At 43.1% G+C, this 21,858-nt stretch overlaps 1 protein-coding gene across 4 annotated transcripts in view; it reads left to right on the plus strand.

Moving 5' to 3' along the window:
- The window catches only part of TTC1 (tetratricopeptide repeat domain 1), a 30,635-nt gene extending 16,331 nt beyond the window's left edge, over positions 1-14,304 (plus strand). For 3 of the 4 annotated variants that reach the window (XM_080353223.1, XM_080353224.1, XM_080353225.1), the window contains exons 6-8: positions 868-1,016; positions 6,953-7,007; positions 12,658-14,304. In XM_080353223.1, coding sequence (XP_080209349.1) covers positions 868-1,016; positions 6,953-7,007; positions 12,658-12,791 — 338 coding nt within the window. In that variant the 3' untranslated portion in view covers positions 12,792-14,304. The remainder of the gene's footprint in view (positions 1-867; positions 1,017-6,952; positions 7,008-12,657) is intronic. The other variant, XM_080353226.1, reaches the window with a different exon arrangement.
- The last annotated feature ends 7,554 nt before the right edge of the window (positions 14,305-21,858 follow it).

Consider the following 21,858-nt stretch of genomic DNA (forward strand, 5'->3'; position numbering starts at 1 on the left):
CAGAGCAATTCACACTAACCTGCAACTTGCTGACTGTAGCACTGTATTTGTCCTTCCAGAAGGAAAAAATAGAATGTTTAGCTAGATGATCCTAGATTTAATTGTCCCGAGAACCATTTTAATGGGTTGGTAAATATAAAATGTGCAGTCTTTCATACTCCCTTTTTCTGTGATGAAAAATGGATGAAGAAATTATTGAGAAATTACTATTTGCAGGTTACTGTTAAGTTCAGCATTCAGTCTTAACTGCATCCATTAACATGGTCATGGCTGCCAATGGAATAAAGAGAGGAAAAGCTTAAATTCAGTCAGTATGCCTCTTAACTTGTAGAGCTAGTATTACCACTTGTGGATTCCCAACCTAATTTTGAGTGTTTGATATTGGAATCAATTCAGAACACCAGTAGTTCTCCTGGAGTTTGTCACAACTTGAACTAAAATAAACAGGGAAACACTTATTTTGTCTGCTATATGTATCTTTAGGTACATTTAACTTTAGCTGTAATAAAATAATATATACTTATTAAATATACAGAAGCTGAAAAATATCTTACAGGTCCTCAAAATTTCTGAACCGTCACTTAGAATCTCTGCATATATAGTATTATAAATGTTAAATGTTTGTGCATTACAAATCTCTTCTGTCTGCAATGGATTGTAGATGTTAAATGAAATAGGATCGTTTGCGTTAGACTTTCACAGGCAGATATATGCCTTTCTGAATTATGACTTTTAAACTGTGACCATGCTTGTTTCTAAGCTACAGTATAAAGGTAACGATTAAGAATTTCATACACACTGAAGAATTAATTTGAGGGGTGTAGACATGTTTCAAGTAAAATACTGTGCTTTGGTTTTGTTTTCTAGCAGTGGAATTAGACCCTAACTATATTAGAGCTTTGCTGAGGAGAGCAGAACTATATGAAAAAACAGAAAAACTAGATGAAGCTCTGGAAGATTATAAGGCAGTCCTAGAAAAAGACCCATCGGTTCATCAAGCCAGAGAAGCTTGCATGGTAAGCCTTTTTTTAGTATACTTTGGCATAACTTTAAACCAAGGTCTTTTCTTTCCTATTCTAAATATTCAGTGCTGTTTATACAAGCAGCTTCATATACTGCAGCAGTGATAACTTTTTTTTCAAGTCTGAAAGTGTAGTGCTTTTCTCATGTGGTTTGACATGAGGAAGATTACATCAACTGCCACAGCTTCCATTACAATAAAGCATATTCCTCTTTTTACTTTTGTAAAATGGGTGAAAGCAGATGTGTGTTCTGAGCTGTAAGCATGTAATTGCACATTTAGCTGTTGAACAGTGCACACACACACACTTCATTGTAGTTTTCTGAGGCTGTCAATTGTTTTTATGCATGTGCTAGGAAAGGTTGTCTGAACCACTGCTGCACTTTAGCACCGTGGAGATGAGAACACAAGAACCCTATAATACAGTTCTTGCTAGCTGCCTAATTAGTGGGAATCTGGTTTTATTAAGTAGAATTATATTTCTGATTGGTACATTTGCAGTTGAATGCCTTTATGGCATAATTATAAAATAATTACTTTTTTTGATGACTTGATTGGATAACTTTGAGAATGGCATAGACAGGATTCCATCAGTTTTGTATCTATGTTTGTAGCTACTTTAAAATATTGATATTTTTGTTTCTTGATTTAGCTACTTTCTGTTCATATTCTTTGCTATGTCTTGTGTGCATATTGGCCACTTTGAGTATTTTACTAATAGTGACTGAAGTCTGCTATTAATCTTCAAACACCCTTTTGTGTGAAGAAAAAAGCACCTCCTGATTCTGTTACTTTCTTCCTTCTAAAAAAAAATTCTCCAGCTTAGTACTGTATTCCAATGTCCACTTGTAATCAAATTACAGATACTTCAGGATAAAACATTTCTTGCAACTTTCCTTGGCCTTTAGGATGTGTCAGCTTGGATGAAAAAAGGTAAAAACCCCAGCACTTGTGAAACCCCAGTCTAACATGTAAATAATCCCTGCTCAATGGGGATTTAAAGTCACTGCCACAGCCTGCTGATTTGAGGTTTTAAGTATCTCTTTGTGTAAAATCCCAGCAGGAAGTGATTTTTCTAGTGATATTTAGTATGGTAATGCTCAGTGTGGGAAATAGCTGTGGATTTGACAAATTCAGAGGGTCTTTTCACATGGTGGCAAGAAGGGGAATCTATTTTGTGCAGAAAGCTCCTCTTACAGGCTGCTTACTCTTCTTATTTGTGAAAAGAGGTGATGAAGGCTGTTTTAAAAGGACAAATGTGGTAGAGATGTGGCCAGCCAGCCTGTGGTTTTGAAGGAACATATACTAATGAAAGGAGCCACTATAAAAAGTACAGAGGTGGTCACTTTTTATCAAAGTGGGAGCTTCAGGGCATGGTAGGTGAATTTTGCAAGCACCAGAGCGCCTGGAAAGAGCTGATGATCTTCTGCAGGGAAAACAACAGTTGAACTATTCTTTACTTCCATTTTAATGCAAATGGATGCAATTTAAAAATGTAATTCTTAGTTGGGCACCCGAATCCGTATGCTAATACTTGACTTTATTTGTATCTGGTTAAATTTTCAGAGGGTGTCATTATTTTAGTTCGGCTTCACATCAGTGAACCTGTAACATATTCTGCCCCTTAAAGAAAAAGAAAATAAGTTACTTCACCTGCAAAATTATCTCTAAAACCACTTAGAATATGTTGATGCAGAAATATTTTTGAGAGGCTTAGGTTTAATTGTTTTAACTCTCCATTTGGGAAAATAAATCATCAGTAGTGAGGTTTTTATTTATTTCCCCCCCCCCTTTTTCCATACTCTGGTATTGTGACAGATTAGAAACTGCTTTTATAGCATATTAGCCAAGAAGCCTTGTCTGAAATTACTTCCTTTGGGACTGGATCAGTTGCAGTGATGGCAGAACAATATTCTGCGTAAGTGTGTAACTCCAGTGAGCAGTAAGGGTATGGTTTCACAAAGCAGCTGAACTGACCCGCAGCTCAGAGCTGCCCTGTTGTGTGAGCACAGGTCCCGGCTCATGTCCGACCTCGAGGATGGCTGGTTCTGTACAGGACTCTAAAGGGAAAAACACCAACAAGCGAGCAAAAAAAGCCAGCAATCAAAAAGCCCCAGATCTTATACTTCATATTGCTGTGGCTTTTTGCAGTCAGACAAGTCCTGCTGCAAATGCCAGCGAGAAGGAAACAAGACGTTATCAAGGCTGTGCAGGAATTGGGGCCAAACCTTTGGGCAGCACCCACTGACGTAGTTGGTTTACTGTGAGACAGTTTACTTGTGCCTGCATCTGGCTGAAAGCAGGAGAGCACTTCATCACCTACCTCTTGGCAATGGCTTCATAAATGACAAGCTTGTCAAACATCCTTACTGCAGGGGTAGTGAACACGATGGGTCCATCACAGTCTAGAGGAGTATTTGTGTTGGCCTTGTTTCTAGCCTGCTCGCTGAGGCTGGATTATTTGATCCAGGAATTCAGCCAAGGAGTCTGCTGACAGTTTTAAAGGAAATGATGGGGTTTCGTTTCTGGAGCTTGTAGTCTTTTGGCACTAGACGAGCAGCAGAGTGAGGCCTAGTGTAATCCAGCCAGTTCCTTGGTACAACAGTGTGTAAGGAGTGCACTTTAGCAGCTCATCATACAAAGAACAACTGTGAAGATCAGAGGTTGTCATGAACCACCAGTCAGGACTCCACAGATTAAGCCTTGGGAACGCTGTCAGTAGTTGGTACAAAATGTAGGGTGTTTAAAATACATATGTTTTAGCTGATTGCAACCCTGTGAAAATATAGATAATGTCCTTTATACCTATTGCAAAACCACAATTTTCTTTCAGTGAGTATGTCTCTAATAATCTCACTAAAGAGCCCTTGCTCAGTAACCAGTGGAGGTTTGGGCTGGAAGAGAATCATGAGGAGTGCTGCTTTCTTCCTGACCATATTTCAGGAATGTTTTACAATGATCAGTAATTTATTCTACATTTTCATAGCTGGGAAGTACAGAGGTTGACTGTTTCATATACCTTCTGCTCCTTGACCTTGTTTACTAGGCAGAGGCTTTAAACTCACATGTGGTGCAGAACACTTTGCACAAAATGCCCTCAGTTTACACCGCAGTGGTATTTAGGACATTCTGCCCTGAGTCGGTCCTGTTCTTTGTCAAGTTTCTGGGTAGAAGCAATATTTTGAGACTGAAGCTTAAAACTCCCATCTTGAAAAATTGTTAAGGAAATAACTGACATCTAGTTTCACCCTTTTAAAAATATTCACAATATATGTCTACGTTTCATAATAAAGAAACAATTCCAGCTATAATGTTGACTCCATATGCATGGTTAACATATGTAATATGTGGGAGACTAAGAAGCTTTGCTTTTTTGTAAGTCGAAGTGCATTGCACTTTGCAGAAATACCACAGCATTTTTTCCTCCTCATTGGTAATGAAAATGATGCATCAAGAGAATCTGCAAATTCGCTTCATTCACTGTTAATCTTTCCCCTTTCCGTGCACAGGAAGTATTTCACATACTGCTTTAGGGGGAATGTCACAGTCTTGTTAAATGACAGCTTAAAAATATTAAATACACAGTAGTTCTTTGCTTTGATTCCTGATTTGGTAGTTGTTCTGAAATATCAGTACTGTTTGTTTTTCAGGAGTAGAGTGCTGGAGTTTTGATTTAAATCCTAGTGTCACACACTTTAGTTACTTTTGACATCTTCAATGGCAAATTAAACAGATTGAAATTGTAATATTTTGTGGTCAAATAATCCTATTAATGCTTACCCTGAAAGTGTTTAATTATGTAGTATTAATCTTTAGGTTTTGTTTTTAGCAGGTGTGTAACAGTGTTGTGTGAATTTTAGCTTCAACATGGTTTTTGAGGGATTGGCAGGCCAAATAAACTTATTTACCAAAAGAAGCTGTACTTTGAGATGAGTATCATAGACACCAGACAAATAGCTGGCCTTACGGACATCTTTCTATACATTTCTGGAGTGAGAAATGCTGAGTGTTTGGAACAGTAGTATTCAGACAGACGAAACATGGAGTATGTATTTCAGATCAAGGATTTTTGTCTTCATTTCCTGCTAAAGCCTAGTGTCCAAATGTGAGAAAGATGCTCCATATATGCCAAGCTCATCCAAGATTCAGCAGATCTTGCAGCCACAATGCAAACTGAACTCGGAGCCTGGGGATATCCGCACGTGTTTTCATGCAGGCAGCTCAGGTCCAGGTCTACACCCAGCCTAATAAGCCCCTCTGGGTCAGCAGGAGTCAGATGAGGTCCAACTGGGCTCATTAGGTCTGGCTCACTGGTGGTGATGCTGGGCCTGGGCTGGGTTTGGGCTTAGCCATCCATGTGTGTCTACATTGTATTCCTCAGTACTCTGTTTTCTGGGTTTTTTCTAGGGTGTATCACCTTTCTTCCCCATCACTGTAGAAAATGAGTTGTCTTTTCTTGTGTTCACCAGTGTATTCTGCTCTGAAGAGCAAAGGAATAGCCAGGCAGCCTCGTCAATGGGCTTTTTCTTGAGGTGAATGAACATCTTATTTCAGCGTAGCAGTGATATCAGGATGACAAACCTATCCATGGTGACTGGTAAATGACAGGAAGGAACAAGATTAGGAAATGAATTGTTTAACTATGTTGAGAAGCCAGTTATTATAAGGGAAGTGTATCAGGAGTGAATTCCACACCTGTTACCATAGTCTGCAACTACAATTAATTTACCGATAGCACCACTACAGTATGTCTGTCTTATTTGCTATGGCCCCCACAAGAAGAGACAGCATAGTTATGCACATAATTGCATGCTGAACTGCCAGAATCACACAGTAATAAGCATAGTTTAAAAGCTTAAAATAGTACTTCTGAAACATATGAAAATGATGTATAAAAAGTAACTGTCGTTCATAATGTATTTTGTTTTAATATTGTATTTAACTGATGCATAGAAAATGCAAAATTTAAATGATACAATGGTAAATTTAGCTGTAGTGAACATAAAGTTATAATTAAAAATTATCATTACAATCATACAGCAAGACACTAGTGCCATGTAAGGATGGAAGATAAGGCTGTTCTAGGCAGAAATGGGAATCTCAGATCATTAGGAATGCACAGACCATGCAGTTACAGAATGCTCTTTAGAAACGCGGTCGGTTTTTGACAGTGCAACAGATTTTAACACTGGTGCCAGTTCTGAGGCGGGAAAAAGCACATTAATGAACTGTTCCTTGGAGCAGTACCTTGCCCAGGATGAACTGCTGGAGTTTCCTCCCTTGAACTCCCAAAGCCAGGCCCTGTTTGGTATGCCCTGTCCTTAGAACTGTGCATTTATTGCCTAATAAGATGTAACTCATTAAACTATGTCCTGAAGTTCATAGACAGCTAATTCAGTGATCTTCTGATAATATATTTGTATTTAGATGATCTTTGTGTTTTCACAGGGTGGATTTCCCTCAGGTGCGATGCTGCTGAGAACTGACTTTATGGATGTTTTCCTCATTACACCTGTGTTTAGGTTCAGAAGTCAAATACTGTGCTTGCTTAGTTCCTCTGGCCTCTCTTACAGAACTTAATGCACGCAGCAGTGGAAACAGAGCTAAAATATACTTTAATTGTATGTCTCTTAAATTCCATAAGCTTTTCCGTTAAAATTCCAAGCAATCAGGTCGGGTCTGTTTTTCTGCAGCTAAAATATATGCCTGGATGAAACCTGCACTTGCAAGTTACGACTTACTGTTCGTGTGAACTGGTGTCATAGGATGAATTACAGGTTTCCAAAATAAGATGAAAGTGTGGTTTGACATAAGGATTCCTTTTAAACTGTAAACAGCGTATCCTGGATATGTGTCCGAAAATTCCATAAGCTTAGCCTATAGTATTATTGAAAGCATGGGCCTGATTCCAGCTTTTCTCTCTTTCCATAGCGACTACCTAGACAAATTGAAGAGCGGAATGAAAAATTAAAGAAAGAAATGTTAGGTAAGTGGTGTGTACATATAACTTTCATAGTCTGCTAGAAAAATAAAATGCATGAGTAAAATCTCTTGTAGAAAATGTGAAGAAGGTAAATCTGCAAGGAAATAATTGTTCTGTGTTGAGCTAAACTCTTAATTTTTTTGAAGTTCTCTATTGCTTGCTTTCACCTACAGTAAGTTCTAGCTAAATAATTCTGCCTCGCAAAAAAGGCTATTGGTTAAATTCAAATAAATAAATACTCAAGACCTTCTAAAACAATTTGTATTGATGCATGTAAAAGCAGGAGAAAATGGTTTGAAACAGACCAACTGCTCTACCCTGCAAGTAGCCCTTCAAGGGAAACGTTCCCATGAAAGGCATAAAACAGGGGTTTTGCTAAACCTTTACGTAAAATAAGTCAACCAGCTGTAATTACTGAGCATGTTTGATCTTGTGTCTGAAGAAATAAATTTGGTTCTTATTGTAGCACTTCCAACCTATACTCCAAGTCTTCATGTTTACGTTTTTTGTACAGTGTTTCAGTTCTGTTTGTGAGGAGGCTGAATTAGACCTACCTAGTGTTGCAAACAGGCATCTGGCTCGCACGTCCTGGTGTAGCCAACTAACACTGTCATGAAAACTGGAGCTGTGTACGAACAAACCGAAGTAAATGGAGTACAAACCGAAGTAAATGGAGTGCATCGGCCTCCTTCCCCAAGTGTGTTTCCTGTTTTCCAGCGCTGCAGCTCATTACCACATAGTTTGTCAGAAGCTGAAACCACTTCTTAAGCGATTGTGTGTAAATAAGTCAGAGTACACATTCTTGGCTGGATTTTTCTTCCAGACTACCTAACTATGAATTCTTCTGTGCAAGTGGTAGTGCATGTGATTGGCGAAGCTGATATCACTAGAAAAAAAGCATGTTTTGTTGCCAGAGGTCATTTCTGCTTTGTGTTCTGCGAGGATCTAACTTTCCCAAAGCTGACATTTGTATTTAAATTACTTTCATATTTTCTATTCAGCCTTGCAGGTTAGTGCTGCCACTTGCCACTGAAGTTTGCTCAGTATGAACTAACCTCTGAGTTTCACATTAAGGAAACCTTAACTTGCAGCACGGATGTCAACATATACTGACCATTTCTGTGTTCTTTTTTATTTATCTTCTGACGTAAAAGCCAAAGATTTCCACTGATTGTGCAACAAGCCAGTGTGGTTTAGAGGAGCTGCAATCCTTGTGATAACTGGGACCAGCTCCTTTGGGGAGAGGGTGTGAGAACAGGGGGAAGTTTGGAATAGTTTTAGAAAGGTTTAGCAGCTTTGGGGGCTATGACAACCATACCTTTTTCTGCAGGGGAGCCAAGTATATTTGATATTAAAAAAATGGGGTGGAACATATGTCGTCTGTGTAACCCGTCAGAGACACATGGAGTTCATCAAATCTAATTACAAACTATTGGGATTTTCAGCTTAAGTTACAAATGAGTGGATTGCAGAAAATAATGAAATGTACTTGATTATCAATGTGGTTATGGGAAGGTGTATCAGAGCCTTTCTGCCAATAAGAGATTTTTCCAGCTACATGAGATCAGTAAAGATATTTATTAGGCTTAGTGCCTAGAAAAATAGGGGTTGGGGGGGAAGGTTTTTGGTTGGTTGGTTTTTGTTGTTGCTGTTGCTTTCTTTTTGTTTTGTGTGTTTGTTGGTTTGGTTTTTGGTCTTGAGGTTTGGTTTGTTTTTTAGTACTGCAGGGCATGTTGTATTTGCAATTAAGCTGCTAAATCCCAATACTGTGTATAGGGAGGTCACTTTAAGTGCTTCAAATTAGAGCTAATGTACAGTTACTTTCAGTTCAGTCCTCGCTTACCATTTAGGGAAGGGAAAAGGATTTGCCTTCGCTCTTTTAATTGCTTAAGAAATGTTGTTGGTAATACAGAAAGTTACACAAATATGAGACTTCGTCAGGAAATTTGTCTTTTATCCAAAAAAAGTTCTTAACACAAACAATATACGGCTTTTCAACATCCAAGCACCACTTGAACACTAGCAACTATACTGGAATCACTGCCAGGCAGACAGAATAGCAATTCATTTTGGCTGTTACATCTTAATGTAAATCATGAGAAATCTTTTTGTGCATCTGCCTTTTGCAAGGGGATGTTCCATTGCAAGTTTAGGTGAATAATGAATCACAGACTTCTGAGCCCTAAATTGATTTTTACCAGTTAGCTTTCCTTTTAACCTCTGAATATTGCTTTGCTGAAGAAATTTAGCATGCTGGAGTTGCAGGTGAAAAGTAGACCTGGGGCGTCTAAGATATAAAGGACAAGATCTATGAAAATACAGCCCCGGAGAGGAGAAGGTGTGTTTGCTGGGAGCTCTGCAGCTGAGTCACCGCTCCACAGCTCCTTCCTTCCCCAGCCCAGCTCCACTTGGGGAGAGCTGCTCTCTGGGGGAGGGGAGATTGAGCTCAACTACAGATCTTAATTTAGGGATGAAAGGGGAGTGGGGGAGGAGGAAATGGTGCTTTCCTACAATGGTGGGTTTATGTGCTTGGAGACAGCAGGAGCAGTGCTTTGGGCTAGAGATCCCGGAAAAGGCAACGCTTTCTTCTGCTTCATTAACCATTTATTAAATGTGGCTGCACCAAAAGGCGTTGCTGTACGTGGATGTAAGTGATAGAGCGGGAAGGCGACCTATGATTGTATTGTTTTAATTATTCATTCGCAGCGAGGTAAAGAATCAAGTATTAAATATAGTCTGTAGCTTCCCCCAGAGAGCTGGCCTCGCTGCAGCCGAGAATACCAAGGCAGTTGTTGTGTGTTTACTGGCTCTAGCGTGACCGGAAAAGAGCCATCGTACCAACTCCGGGGAGAAAAGACCTTTCCGAGTGTCCTGAACAGGGCTGCTCACAACCGGCTGTGCCACGCCAGGCCCCGCGGCTTCTGCCACCGGGACACAAAGACACTTCTCACCCCAAACCTGGAGCTGAGCAACGGCCAAATGGTTGTCTAGAAGTACAATAGCAACTATTCACCCCAGTCATAGAGGTGCTATGAACAACTTTATAGTTTGAGAACCAAAACGCCTTTAGGGTGCAGTATGATGTCATGAACTTAATGGTTAACTTAGTTTAAACAGGGTGTATCTTAGAAATAACCCACCACCAGTACAAAGAAGCTGATCCCAGCTGAGCCCCTCACTGGAATGACTTGGGCCAGGTCACTCAACCACCTCATCTGTTAATCCACATAGCAAAAACAAAATTGAAGAGAAGTGTCTCACCAACTAGCCGCTTTGGAAGTGTAAGGCTGTCTTCCTTTGTAAGGTCACAGAATTGCCATGTTGACTCTCAAAGACCAGTCTTGCTTTAAAATAATTACACAAATCTCTAAAAGATACCCAGTTGTGAGCCAGCACTTTGATGCGAGACCTTCATGACTTTGGTGTACTTAGGAGCGCTGCAGTAATGCTGGTACTTTCTTTATGCAGGAATGAGTTGTTTGGATAAATAGTTTGCATTTTTCCCCAACTATTGTTTGTTGGGGGGGGTGGTTTGTTTGTGTTTTTTGGGTTTGGGTTTGTTTTGTGTGTGTGTGGGTTTTGTTGTTGTTGGTTACTTGGTTTTGGTTTGTTGGGTTTTTTTGCGGGGGGCGGGGGCGAGGTTTTGGTTTTTTGGGTTGTTTTGGGGTTTTTTTGTTTGTGTTTTTGGTTTTGTTCTCTTGTGAATGTGTTCAAAAAAGCTCCCCTGCCCCCAGTTAAATTTTGGAAATGGGATTGAAAAAAAATAGCGTATTTTGGTTTATGGTGGTGGTGTCCAACCTGACTTGAACTGTTGCCAGAATGTAAGAGAGGAGGGACACTCTTCCATGGGCCAAGTTCAGGCTTGGCTGCAGTTTCTATTGCAAGCACATCACAGGCCTGCAGTGTCACACAAAGCAAATCCCTTGATCTGTTTGTACTCCGTATGTGGAACATAAATACTGCTCGTCGCTTTCTGTGAAGAACTCACATGCGGCTTTGCTCCTTAGGTTTCTGCGCTTTCGCACTGCTGTGAAGTTGCTGCTTCAGTGTGGCAGCAGCAAAGCCTGAACTACATTGCGGCTGGTGCATCGTAGTGAGGAAACTGACTTAATAGCCATAGTGATAACTGTGCTGCTGGGCAGAAATGGGGTTTTCAAACAAAAGAACTTAGGAAAAGCAAAGACACTAAATAAGAAGTGTGCATATGACTTTGCACTTAGTTTCTAACATTAGTTTAGAAATAAAGGCAAAGATGGTGAGAACAGCAGATGTTTCTCTTGACTAAAGATGGCTCGTGGAAAGCACATACATGGCAGTAGCAATAGGTGTGGCCTTTGCACATTTTAGTTACGTGATTGTGGCCGCTCCACTTGCTTAACTGGATTTTCCATCTGCCAGCTATTGTTGTTGTCACTTTTTCCCCACCATGTGCGCACACACAACTCCCAGCAAAACAAAATCATTCCCTTGAAGATCTAGTAAACGCAGAAGGCTTTTTGAAAGGTGATGTGCACATGGATGCGAACCTAGAGTAGGCTTCAACTTGTCCAAACTTCTCCTGTTTGTTCCTTGGGAAATTACAGTTCTGCATTGAAGCCAGGAGGAAAATGTTTTTCTTGGAAAACTGACCGTCTCCCTCCTTTGGCATGTCGTGCCAGGGCTCACTTGCCTTGTGTTTGGCCAACATGCAAATTGTTACCTCTGCTTCTTGTTTCATGTTACGCATTTTATCTTTGCTATCATCTCTATACAGATACGACTTTTTAAAAGGATGTCATTTTGTTGTCCCTCCCCTTTTGTGGCTGGTAGCGAGATTCATTTTCTAGTCAGAAAGCACATGTGATACATACGAATTGATTTTAGATTTTGAAATTGATATGATATCTTGATAGCCTTTACATTTCATTAAGCGTCACACCCTATGTATATTTGCTTGTTAAATAACAGTTGCTTAGAGCTCTTAGCAGTGGTAAATTAGTCCTGGAGAACTGCAGTTTTGAAAGTGAGTTAATGATGTCACATCACATGACATTATGACGAGGTTTTTTGGAGGCAAAATGGCTGCTTAGTGTGCAAATACAGTTGCAAGGATGAATTTGTTTCATTTTTCTTTATATCAATATACACCTTCAGAAAGGGATTTTTAATTATTACAATGAGCGGTTTGAACCTTCATTGTTTCGTTCAGTAGTTGAGGAAACTGGGCAGTTATAAATACTTGATTGTTCATAGAACTGTAGCTGCACCAAAAATGACCAGAACTGAGAACCTTGTGTTAGAACACTTAATTTTGGCAGCTATCAGAGTTATATCCAAGTGTAAGTATATGGGAGACCATTGCTTCGTGGTGTTAAACTCTCGTGCCTCAGGAGCCTATAACTGAGGAAACTCGGTGCTCTGCAGAGCTGGCACCACCGAGCCAGGAGGGTCTGCAGCCACTCGCTGATCTGTTTGCAACCCCAAGGCTGACAGTAACTACATCCCTACCATTGGGAGTCTTTAAATTCATGTTAAGAACCTAAATAGCCAACAAACAGCAGAGATTTGCACAGCATTTACCTTGAGTTTGTAGATAAATTAGTAGAGCTGGACTGTCGATGGGAGTTTTCCATCTGCTTCGTACTTAATGTATTATCTCTCCTTTTCACCGCAGGCAAACTGAAGGATCTTGGGAATTTGGTTCTTCGCCCCTTTGGCCTGTCAACTGAAAATTTCCAGATAAAACAGGATTCATCAACTGGTTCATACTCCATCAATTTTGTTCAAAATCCAAACAACAATAGATAGCATAGATTTAATCTCATTCTGCTGGCTTTCAGGCTTTGTGACTGTGTGCTTGCACGTACCAGTAACAGAATTCAGCAAAAGTTCTTCACGCTCTCAAGTGAAGATAAGACTCAAGCATATTCATTTCCCTGCTTGTGAAATTATTTACAATGTGGATGTAAAGCAAGTCATTTGACTTCTCTTAGTGATAACAGTGTCCAGTGTGTGACTTTTTTTAATTAATTGTTTTTCTTCCCTTGTGGCATTTGGCTTGTCTAACAGTCAGATTCATTATTTTGGCCCATTCAATGCTGGCAACAAAACTTCTAGCAAGCAATTGGGTTGAATGAAAATGCTGGCGCACCTGTAGCCAAGAACAACGCCTCATAGTGTCTTGGGGAATTAATGAATGCAGCAGAAGCGCTTATCCCCACTGGGCAGGTGGGTGTGACTGGCAGCAGGCATGGCAGCGAGCCAGTCTGCTCTGCAGTCACTTTTCCTTGTAATAAAGGCCTGGTATTTCTGTTGGTTTGGTTTGTGAAATTCTTGCCTTATTTGAGTCCTTCCCATGGTGGGTATGGTGTTAGAAATAACACAAATAACACACTTGCAAGACATTCATTTGATTTTTTTTGGTCTTGCTTATAGCAATATCAGTCAATTAACCTCAGGCCACCCTTACACCACAGTTTGTTGACTTTGTATTCACATTTCTGAAGGCAACAAGGAAATTTTGTGCCTATATATACACACACTTTGTAATGGTACCATAAAATTAGTGACATTTGCTTTTCCCATATTAATTCATATCCATAATAACGGTAAGAAAAAATGTTAAAGTTGATTGCAAAAGATCTCTATAGTGCACCAGACCTTGAAGACCGTGCAGTATCTATATGTGTATATATATATATGTATATAGGTGCTGTTGAAATAGTTTGTTCAGACTTGGGAGAAGGGGTGTCTTTTATAATTACTACTTACTGGTTTTTATATCTATGCTGAAATGTTTACGTTGGAGGCGGATTTTTCCGTTGTCTCAACGCAGACTTCAATACATGATCTAATGAAATAATTATTGGTGGCTCTCTGTTGGCTGTAGGTTGTCATCTTAAATCTGTTTCGGGAAGTGTCTCTGTGTGTACTTAAGGACTGAAATGATAGAGCTCCAGCCTTTACACTAATACAGATCAAAGGAATGGTCTCTCAGGCTAAGGCATTCTTGATGCTTTAATTTGATTTTTCTCTCTGCAGCTGTTGAGGGGTTTTGATTGTTATTTAACTCTGTCCTGCTGCATTTTTAGTTTTGACTTTGTGGTTACCTGTTTGTAAATTATCTCAAGTCTGCAGTGTATGTGAATTAAAATGTCATTGTCAAAAGAACAGAGAAGCCCTAATTCAGAGCAAGGCCTGTGCAGCCCATAATATCTGCGTAATTAAAATGTCACTTAAGTAAGTAACAGCCACCAGCCTCTAGGATTTCCATGTGCTGAAACTGTAACTATCCTGTGCTTACTTGAGTAAAGTTTCTGATGTGCAAGGCTGAATTTCCTTTACTAATGAGGTTTGGGCAAATGGGTTGGTGTGTGGGTGGGGGGTTTTAAAGAAAGATTGATTGATTTATCTGTCCTTAGAGCCGCCCTCTTTGCTGCAGCAGCTGGAGCGGGGTTTGCCAGGCAGAGCTTGGGTGCACAGCCCGGAGCCTGACAGCTCCGGTGGGCTCAGTACCTGTAAAACCCTCTGCTCTCTGAACCGAGCTCTGCAGCTACACAGAAGGCTCATTGGGTTGGGCAGTGTTGGGACTAGTATAAGTGATAATCATCTTTCCTGAAACCTGGAACGCTGTGGAGCAAACATGTCCAAGCTGCTTCAGAGGCACCCTGGGCAGAGGCAGCGCTGGGCTGGAGCTCAAAGCTGGGTTTGTGCCCAGGCAGCCGCTCAGGTGTGACCGAGCAGCTCAGGTGTGTCCGAGCCACCCCTCAGGTGTGCCCCAGCAGCTCAGGTGTGTCCAAGCCACCACTCAGGTGTGCCCCAGCTGCTCAGGTGGGTCTGAGCCGCACTGCCCCGGAGCTGCCGCTCCAGCCCAGGACAGGCAGAGCCATCAGCTCGTGCTGTCAGCAGCTCCGGTGCCAGAACATGGGGTGAGGGGCTGGCAGCAGCACTGCCTGTCTGCACCTGGAGCCCGGCTGGCCATGGGCTCTGGAGGTACAGGAGGGACCTTCGCAGGGGCTGAGCACCAGAGAAAGGAGTTCTTCAAGGCTTTTGTATCATTTACCACTCGTCCTGCACCACTGGACGTGAAGCAAATGAGATCTGTGTCTCGGGTCTCACTCAGCTGCAACATATATACACACCTACACACCTACAGAAATTGAACCACTTCAGAGCTACTCTGGGTACTTTAAATTTTCTATATATCTTTGGTATGACCAATTAATTGCCATCTTTACACACACGATCTGTGTATATCTGTTACTCACCAGTGCGTGGTTGTTGTGCAAACTTACAAGCAGTAGCTTTTAGCGACCTGCTACTTTTACAAATGAGTGACAAATTTTCTTTCTTCCATTCTGTTCCTGCTTCGCATCTTTAAAGGGCTGCAAATATGCCTTCTTGGATGGAGGCTGGTTAATTTATTCTGGAAAGTAAAAGCACAACAAAACTTCTGAAGTGCCTGCCTGCTGTGCAAACATAACATGAAATAAGCGTGCAGCTTCCCTGCTGGATGCCTGCGGTGTACCTGGACTTTTAAATGAAGGAAAGAACAAATGAAGTGGAAGGAGTGCAGCTGATTTGCTTTCCACACTGTGTTTGTAATGTAATTGCATTGTGTGAAAGAGGCAGGTGAGTGTCCCTGGAAATCGAGCACACCAGTACTGAGGAACCGAATCTCTAGGTCATACCTGCTCAAGGTGCCGCTCTCCAGCAAACCAGGAACCTCTGAAATGTGTTATCTGCCATTTCAGCAAGTTCTCCTCTAGGTAAAGTTCCCATTAAAGGCCTGAAGAAGTCCTTTTGCGTTGTCCAGAGCCTGAACAATTGCATTTATTTTGCATTTTATTTTTAAGGGATTTTTTTTTAATGTCTAAACTCGTCATCACAGCTGCCACCAGAAAGGTAATTGCTACATCCTCCTGCTGTAATTAGCCACAATTCCACCGCAGTGCCAGCGTGTTGTGAGTCACATGTGTTGGGCTTACAACCTCTGACAGGAAACAAATGTTTTATGAAACACAATCTTTTGAGTAGAAGTGATCTTAAACCAACGAGTTCCTTGCTCGTTTGTTCCAATAGTTACTCACCCTCATTGTAACAAGCAGGTTTGTCTGTCCTCAGCTCCCAGCCTTTGTTCCCTCTTCCTCTGCCTGCAAAATAAAAAACCTATTAGTACTTGGCCTTTTCTCCACGAACATGTTTGCCTAGTAAGGAGGGGCCTGTTGCTCTTCTCCAGGATTTCCCTAACGATTGTGTCTCAGACCTTCCTTTTTTTGACATCAGAACCAACACTGAGATTTGTCCCCCTTTGTGCTCTATGCAGAAGGTGTCACATCATTCTTACTCCCTCCTTGCTTCTAGACCCTCCTCCTTCTCAGACTGTCTTAACCCTTTTGGCAACGGATGTGCCAAGTTTTAGACCTCTCCTCAGCCTTCTCGGCGATAGCTGAGGCACAGACTGCCCTTTCCTGCACCTGTGGACAATGTTTTCTTCCTTGTGTTAATGCAGCTAAATGCTAAATTAAGACGTTGTTTGGCCGGGCTGGCTCGCTGAGCAGTGGCTGTCAGCCTGGGTGTTCTCCCAGCGCGCTGTTGCTTACCAGTGGTTTCAGGAGTGACTTTAGATGTGCTTCTCAATCACTGATGACAGTGTCAAACAGTGGGGATCAAAGCAGCGTCTCACAGGAAACATCCCCGTTTGAAGGACAGTGGCAAATTGTTTGAGATGTGGCAGGGGGACCATCTCACTCCACTTGTGCATCGTTTATTTTATATTGTAGATAGTTATCTGTAAATATTGCGTATACTCTAAAGTGCTGTGCCAGGTGATGCATCTTCATAATTAGACTTACTAAGCCTGACAAGGTCTATTTTTGATGGATTTTTAATTGCATGTTTGCCTTTAATTCTTTGTTAATGGGTTTCTGATCCTGTTTTCAGATTCCTATCCCAGATGTCAGATTAACCAGCCTATATTTACCTGGGTTGTCATCTTTGCCCTCTGTTGCCCCACTGACGTGTGGCTGTACCCAGCACACATTAAAGGCAAGACGGTTGAGCCAGCCGGCCGTTTTAGGTCAAGTATCTGGGCTTATTTTCAGTCCCGTTACTGTTCTGCCTGGGTGCTAATGGAATGGCAAGTACATCATCCCACTTGCTTTTAATTAAGAAATATCCAACACCAGTACTTTTATCATCAGCAATAGGCCACCATGCATTTTGAGCACTGCATTTGTTCCTAACAGATTAGAATCTCTCTTCTATCATCCTTATCTTTGTTAGTCATGCCTTTTTTAAGCTTTCTTTATCAAGATTGTATTCTCTTACATCAAGTTTATAGCAACTGCCTGTTTTGTCTTCCCATATGCTTCATTTTAATTTTTCAGTTGTTGCTTTCATATCACCTGGAAAGTAGCTCATGTGTTTTCTGATGGGTTCTCTTTTGTGAGCTTTATCATCACACTCATTCACACATGCTCAGTAGCCAGTTTATTCTACAGTACTTAAAACTGCTGCTGCTTCTTCCTCTACTTACCCTTCCAGAATAGCTAATACCCAGTAATTGCCAGTCATTTAAATCATTCCACTACATTACCATATTCTATAATAAAGCTTATATCATTATTTTTTCTCAATTGTGAGACTATGCAAATGTTCTTATTGTACAGGAATATTGAAAGTAAGAATGAGGAACCAGAAACCTCTCTGTGCTCTCTGATAATTCAGTACAGGTTATTTAGAACAGTAAATTATAGATTATACCACTCTTGTTACCTCTTCCTCTTCATTTGTGATGGGAGCAGGATACCCAAGGGAGTAATCATCACCATCACTTTGCTGCCGCTCACACCAGCTCCAGCTCCCGAGTCAGCCGTGGGCACAGAGGGGGTTCACAGAGCAGGTCTTCGGGTTAGTGCAAAACCGAGATTACTGCCAGTCCAGCAGGTGAGCTGCCCCAAGCCCAGGTGACCTTCCCCACAACGGAGCTGTCTGTGCCACAAACCCAAGCTCTGCAGTGAAGGATGGTGTCTGTCTTCATTTATTCAAGGGGTCAGAAGAATTGCTGAGGCTTCATATGTAATTTTACGGAGTCCCTGCAGCGTCCCACGCTCAGCAGTTCCGTTCGTTCTCCCGTGGTTATCCTGGCCGCAGACCCGTGCTGGGGCGCTGTGACCCTCCCACCCTGCAGCACCGCGCTCGGGGTGGCTGACTCGCAGGGCTTCCAAAAATTGACATTTGGCGAAGCTCTAAGGTGTGTATATGGGTTCTTGAGAAAGTAAACACTCGCTTATCCCCAGAGCAAGCCTTGTCTTGTCTCCTCAGCAAAGCACAGTGACCTGCCCGGCTATGGAGGAGGGGTCCACAAACCTTGTTAAAATCCCGCTTGCTTTTATTTGACCTGTCAGTTTGCTGCAGCAGGAGCTGGGATGGCCTGAAAAAGTCTCTCCCCCGAACACTCACACCTTGCCACGTACCCTGGGTTACAACCAGGGCTGTTCTCATTACCGTGCAGTGGATGCCATTTTGCTTTTGGCTCTTCCTGCCCTTGGCAGCGGGTGAGGCCCCGTCCCCTCTTCTGCCACCAACTCGCTCCGTCCCGCCTGCTCTCGCCTCCTGGCACCTCAACAAGGAGTCTGCTGCTGGATCTCTCCCTTGCCCCCATGCTTGTGGCACAGCCATGGCGCTGCCCCCTCCATGTGCTCTTAATTCCCTCGGCCCCCAGCATTAACCCCGCGCCCTGGACAGCAGGGCCTGGCTCACCTCTCGTTTCTCCTCCCCCTTCTCCCAGGTCTCCTCTAGGACCAGCACATTGACCCGGCTCCATCACAACACATGGTCCCTTTGCCCACTCGAGACACTCAGCCCACGGCCACTGCCAGCCACTGCACCCTGCCCAGCACAGCCGCCCGCCCTCCCCTGGGGTCACTGGAGTGCCCAGTGCTGAGGCCAGTGACATCAAACACAGGACAGCACAACCCATTGTAAATCAGGAGTAAACGGAAAAGTCCATCAATTTCCCCTAAGGAAAAGAATAAAACCAGGTCCACAAGATGAGCTTTGCTTGCAGGGCCCCCTCAAGCAGCACCAACTCATGGGCGCCTGACACACGCGGGCTCTGCCGAACCCCCAGCGGTGCGGTGCTTCTGGGAAAGGTTTCTTGGCCAAAAGCAGATTTTCCAGCTAATTTTGGATTTTCACTACGAAAGTCCCAACGCCTGGACTTCAGAAGAGCTCAACACCTGTAGTTCCCTCAAATTCATCACAGATTTGGGGGATTTTGCATTTCTTAGAAGAAAAAATTAAAAAAAGCTCTCAGTTCGCTTCCTAAGATCCGTCTCCAAAACACCAGCCCCAAGCCAGGCAGCACGAGGCAGCGCTCTGGAGTTCGGGGGCGGTGGGACTGACGCCGTGCACTGCTGACCCCCTCCCACCCAGCCATTAAACAGCGATCTGGAATTCCTCTCAGCTCATCACGTTGGGATATTTAGAATTTGATAAAGCACCAAGCTTTGAAGGCGAATCCTTCATTCCCTGATGAGCACGTTTCAGCACAAAACTTCCTTGAGATCTGCCTACCTCTGATTAGCACAGCCGTAGCCCAAGAGAAAGGAGTAGCCGCTGGTCACCGGTTCCTAGGCTTTAATTAGCCGTGTTATTCCCAAGGGATTATTGCAACAGCCAAGATCTCTTGCCGGCTGCTGCAGCCAAGAACCAATTATATCAAAGGGCCACCTCTTTTTAACAGGAGGTAAAGATGCGTAGGGGCACATTTAATGTGCAGCACTAATACGTTGCTCATTCACGAGCTTGCCCTGTTTGGAAGAATCCCAGCATTTTCTTGTTCAGCAGCTTAATTTTTTTTAAACCTGTGCAGCCTCCTGCTCTAAAGGACGTAATTGCTGGGGAGTGTCTTTTGTGAGCAGAGGCTCTGGCCAGCCCGTTTGTCTGCCGAGGCACAGTGAACTGTCAGGCTCTTGGCTGCTGTGGCATTAAGCCAGAGAGTCATTACAACCTACGCAGACAATGCAAAGTCCTTTAGAGATCAAAGATCCTAAAACAAATGAAAACTAAAATAAACCACATTTTTCTGATTCTGTGTGTTCAGCTGGAAACCTCACCATCTGCAGCTACGACTCCAGCCTGGAGCCATCGTACCTTTCTCATCCAGGGGTTCTCAAGAAGACCATTTCCAAAGCCTTCTGTGGGCAGATGCAGTGGATGCAGGTTTGCCTTTCCTAGCCCTTTCTCAGCCCGGCTCTGGTCCTGGCTGCCGGTGCTGACCGCACCACAGCCATCAGCTCCCTGCAGACCGGGCAGGCTCGGGGCTCTGGGTGCGTGACTGTGAGTCCCCCGCAGCTGCTGACCAAGAACGTGACCCTCCACCAGCCACAGTGAATGAGCCCTCCGGCGCTGGGGCGTGAGTCATGCCTGTTCATCTGAGGAAGGCACACATTGTTATTTCTGTTCCGTTTCTAGCTCTGGGAAATGAAACGCAGCCCTGAGCACGGCAGTGTGGGAGGGGATGCTGAGCAGCAGCTCCCTGCAGATGAACACGTCGGTGAACGGGACGTCAGGAAGATGCAGGATGTGGTATTATCTAGTCCAGTCGGTAGCTTTGTGCCTGGCTGCTGGAGTAACTTCCTCAATGTATTCCTGGAGTGCTGCCGGTGAGTGCCAAGTGATAACACAGGCCCCTGGGGAGGCAGCGGGGCTGCGGGCTCTGCTTGCCTAATTGCATCTGAGCACAGCTTCTGACAAGTGTGTCTTTCTTCATCACGGTGAAGATGGACACATTTCCATTAGCTCATTTGGCTGTGGAGCTCCGTCATGAGGCACTTTTCTACCTGAGGAAGGAGGAGTTGCAGTGTTTGGAAACTTTGGGAAGAAAGGAGGCTGGAAGCTGATGGATTTACTGCCTACGGCTACAGCCATAACCTGCCATTGAAGCTACAGCTCTCTCTGCGCCCCCGTGTACTCGCATGTCCCTGCTCCAAGCTCAAGCAAAGCTGAAGCCATGGTACTCGCAGCCAGCAGCAAGTTTACTAAGCCAAGATGCTACCAATGGCTTCTGATACGATTTTGCAGTATTAATGAAAAAGTATAAAACATACGGCTACCCCAGCCCCTGTTCTCACCGCTCATTTGCAATGTTGTCTTTGTAAAAGCAAACAGAGCACATTGGGTGAATCACAAGAGCATTATCCCTATCTATCTGTGCAGTATTCGTATTTCTGTGATCTTATATTTAGCATAGGCCACTATTCATCCTTTTTATGCTCTGCAGCCCCCAGCCCCTTCCTCTGATGGCTCAGAGTGCTCCAGTGTCTGAATGAGCCCTCCAGCAGGCACAGCCTCGGTTTAATATTTAATGATCAAGGCAACCACATTTGGAAATTCCAGTCCCTAAGCTCTTAAAATGCAGAGCTCTTAGCTGCAAATCTGGATTTCAAAATTAGAACTATTGCTCCTGGGCTTTGAATATTTACCCAAAATTCAGAACGGCCCCAAAACATCTGTGGGGTGTCCAGCCTGCCCAGCACAGAGCACACAGGGCTGGTGCTCTGAACCCAGCAAGGGAGTGAAAACAAAGACCACAGAAACACTCCAGGGAAAAGCAGGAGCAGAACCACAAACAGGTTACAGGATACAAATAAGAACCAGCTGCCAGCACGGTATGAACCAGCAAACAAAATCCTTTTCCTACTGCTGCCCAGCACAGGCTGAAGCTCGCCAGGCACTGTCTTCAGAAAGCCCCGACTCCATTTGCCCTCCCTGCACCAAGAAGGAGAATGACAAATCCAACTACAAAGACTTGAGCAAGGGCAGGTGAGCAAGAGATAGAACAATGGCAACAGCGAGCAGCAGTCCATAG

This window comes from Nesoenas mayeri, assembly GCF_963082525.1.
Source record: "Nesoenas mayeri genome assembly, chromosome: 14".
NCBI classification, from domain to species: domain Eukaryota; kingdom Metazoa; phylum Chordata; class Aves; order Columbiformes; family Columbidae; genus Nesoenas; species Nesoenas mayeri.